Source organism: Eublepharis macularius, chromosome 19 (genome assembly GCF_028583425.1).
Source record: "Eublepharis macularius isolate TG4126 chromosome 19, MPM_Emac_v1.0, whole genome shotgun sequence".
NCBI classification, from domain to species: domain Eukaryota; kingdom Metazoa; phylum Chordata; class Lepidosauria; order Squamata; family Eublepharidae; genus Eublepharis; species Eublepharis macularius.
This window is the reverse complement of record NC_072808.1, coordinates 15,581,506-15,583,276: the sequence shown is the minus strand read 5'-3', so window position 1 is coordinate 15,583,276 and position 1,771 is coordinate 15,581,506. Positions and strand designations below refer to the sequence as shown.

At 45.5% G+C, this 1,771-nt stretch overlaps 1 protein-coding gene across 1 annotated transcript; it reads left to right on the top strand.

Moving 5' to 3' along the window:
- The first annotated feature begins 604 nt into the window (after positions 1 to 604).
- Positions 605 to 1,543, top strand: LOC129346382 (olfactory receptor 1L1-like). Its single transcript, XM_055003731.1, has one exon. It carries the CDS (start codon positions 608 to 610, stop codon positions 1,541 to 1,543), a length of 936 nt encoding a protein of 311 aa, XP_054859706.1. The 5' UTR covers positions 605 to 607.
- Positions 1,544 to 1,771: the final 228 nt, after the last annotated feature.

Here is a 1,771-nt window from a genome sequence, read left to right as displayed (position 1 = left end):
CAGCACAGAATACGCTGGATCTGCTTGACAGATGAAGCTCCCTGTGTGAAGCTCCGTAGAGCTTCTGATTGAGAACATGTTTCTAGAAACAGAAAGGATTATTTAAGGTGGTATTAAGTCATCTGGGTAAGTAGGACCACATTGTGCATTTTAAGGTTTCTACAATCAAATAAGCCTACCAAGGAACTGTTACTAATTCCATGGCAGTATGCATATATGTTCTCTTGCTTGGGCCAGAACTTCTGGGCATACATAAATGTCAAATTATTAACCAGTTTAGTAGTCACCGTTTCTCCCAACGATTCCTGGCCATTGTGTCCTTTTGAGGACAACCAGAATTGCCAAAGCAGAACTAGATTCTGGATTTCCTTGCTTACTCATAGCAGTTAGATTTGAAACGGGTTAAAGACTGCAGTGTAGGAAAATTATAATGAACACTCTAAGGAAGCCCAAAATTGCATCTTAAGAAATGGATTCGTTTGCTGTGCAGCTGAGTTCCGGCTACACGGAATGGGTAGCTAGTAGGAGGAATATATGGCTTGGAATCTACCAGCCCAAACAGCTGTTGTAGACCTCTAGTTTTCTTGTTATTCTTACCCCTACAGCAATGAATCGCAAGAACATCACCCAGGTCTCTGAATTCCTCCTCCGTGGTTTCACGTCCCAGCCAGAACTCCAAAAACTCCTCTTCCCGTTTTTACTCTCCATGTATCTGCTCGCCCTCTTTGGGAATATGACGATCATCTGGCTGATCCGATCTGACGCGCAACTCCTCCAGACCCCCATGTACTTCTTCCTCAGCATCCTTGCAGTAGCGGATTTGGGTTTTTGCAGCAACATCATCCCCAAGGCACTACAGAACATGGTGTCTCAGAAAAAGACCATCTCCTACAATGGCTGTCTGACCCAGATATTTTTCGGTATCCTTATTGGCAATGCGGACAGCTACATTCTGGCTTCCATGGCCTACGATCGGTTCGTAGCAATCTGCCGCCCGCTGTATTATTCCACCATGATGAGCTACAAGCGTTGCCTCCAGCTGGCAGCAGCATCCTGGACGATCCCTTTCTTCCACTCTTTGCTTTATATCTTCATGATGTCCCGTGTTGAGTTCTGTAACCCTGGGGAGATTCCTCAGTTTTTCTGTGATCTTTACCCTGTTCTGGACGTATCTTGCTCTGACTCCTACACCATAGATCTAGTACTGATGACGGAGGGGGTAGTGGAAATTCTGGGGCCGTTTGTTCTCATCATCATTTCCTACATATTAATTTTCTACACCATCTTGAAGATTCCATCAGCCGTTGCAAAGCGCAAGGCCTTCTCCACATGCGGGTCCCACATTTGTGTAGTGGTCATGTACTTTGGTGGCATAAGCTTTGTCTATTTCAAGCCAAATTCCCAACTCCTGGAACGCAAGGACACGGTGGCAGCTATCATGTTTACCCTGGTAACCCCCATGTTGAATCCCTTCATTTACACCCTCCGGAACAGCGAGATGAAGGCAGCCATGAAGAGGGTCTTTAAGAAGCATTTTCATTGATTTTGAAGGCTTATCTGTGAGTCTCTCTACATAAGACTTCTTACACAAAGACGCTCAAGTATAGGGAGACGCAATGTTAGCCAGGAAGCATAGTTCAGTTTAATCTCTCTACACTGAGGTAGTTTTAAAAGACAGAGCCTGCAGAGATGGCTCCTTGGAAGCAGACATGAAATTCCTCTTCCCCCCTTTCCCTTCCTCCACCAACTCCTGCCAAAGGTGGTGCTTCAC

Excerpts from the sequence above, each read along its gene's own strand:
- LOC129346382 (XM_055003731.1), top strand. The coding sequence starts at position 608 with ATGAATCGCAAGAACATCACCCAGGTCTCTGAATTCCTCCTCCGTGGT.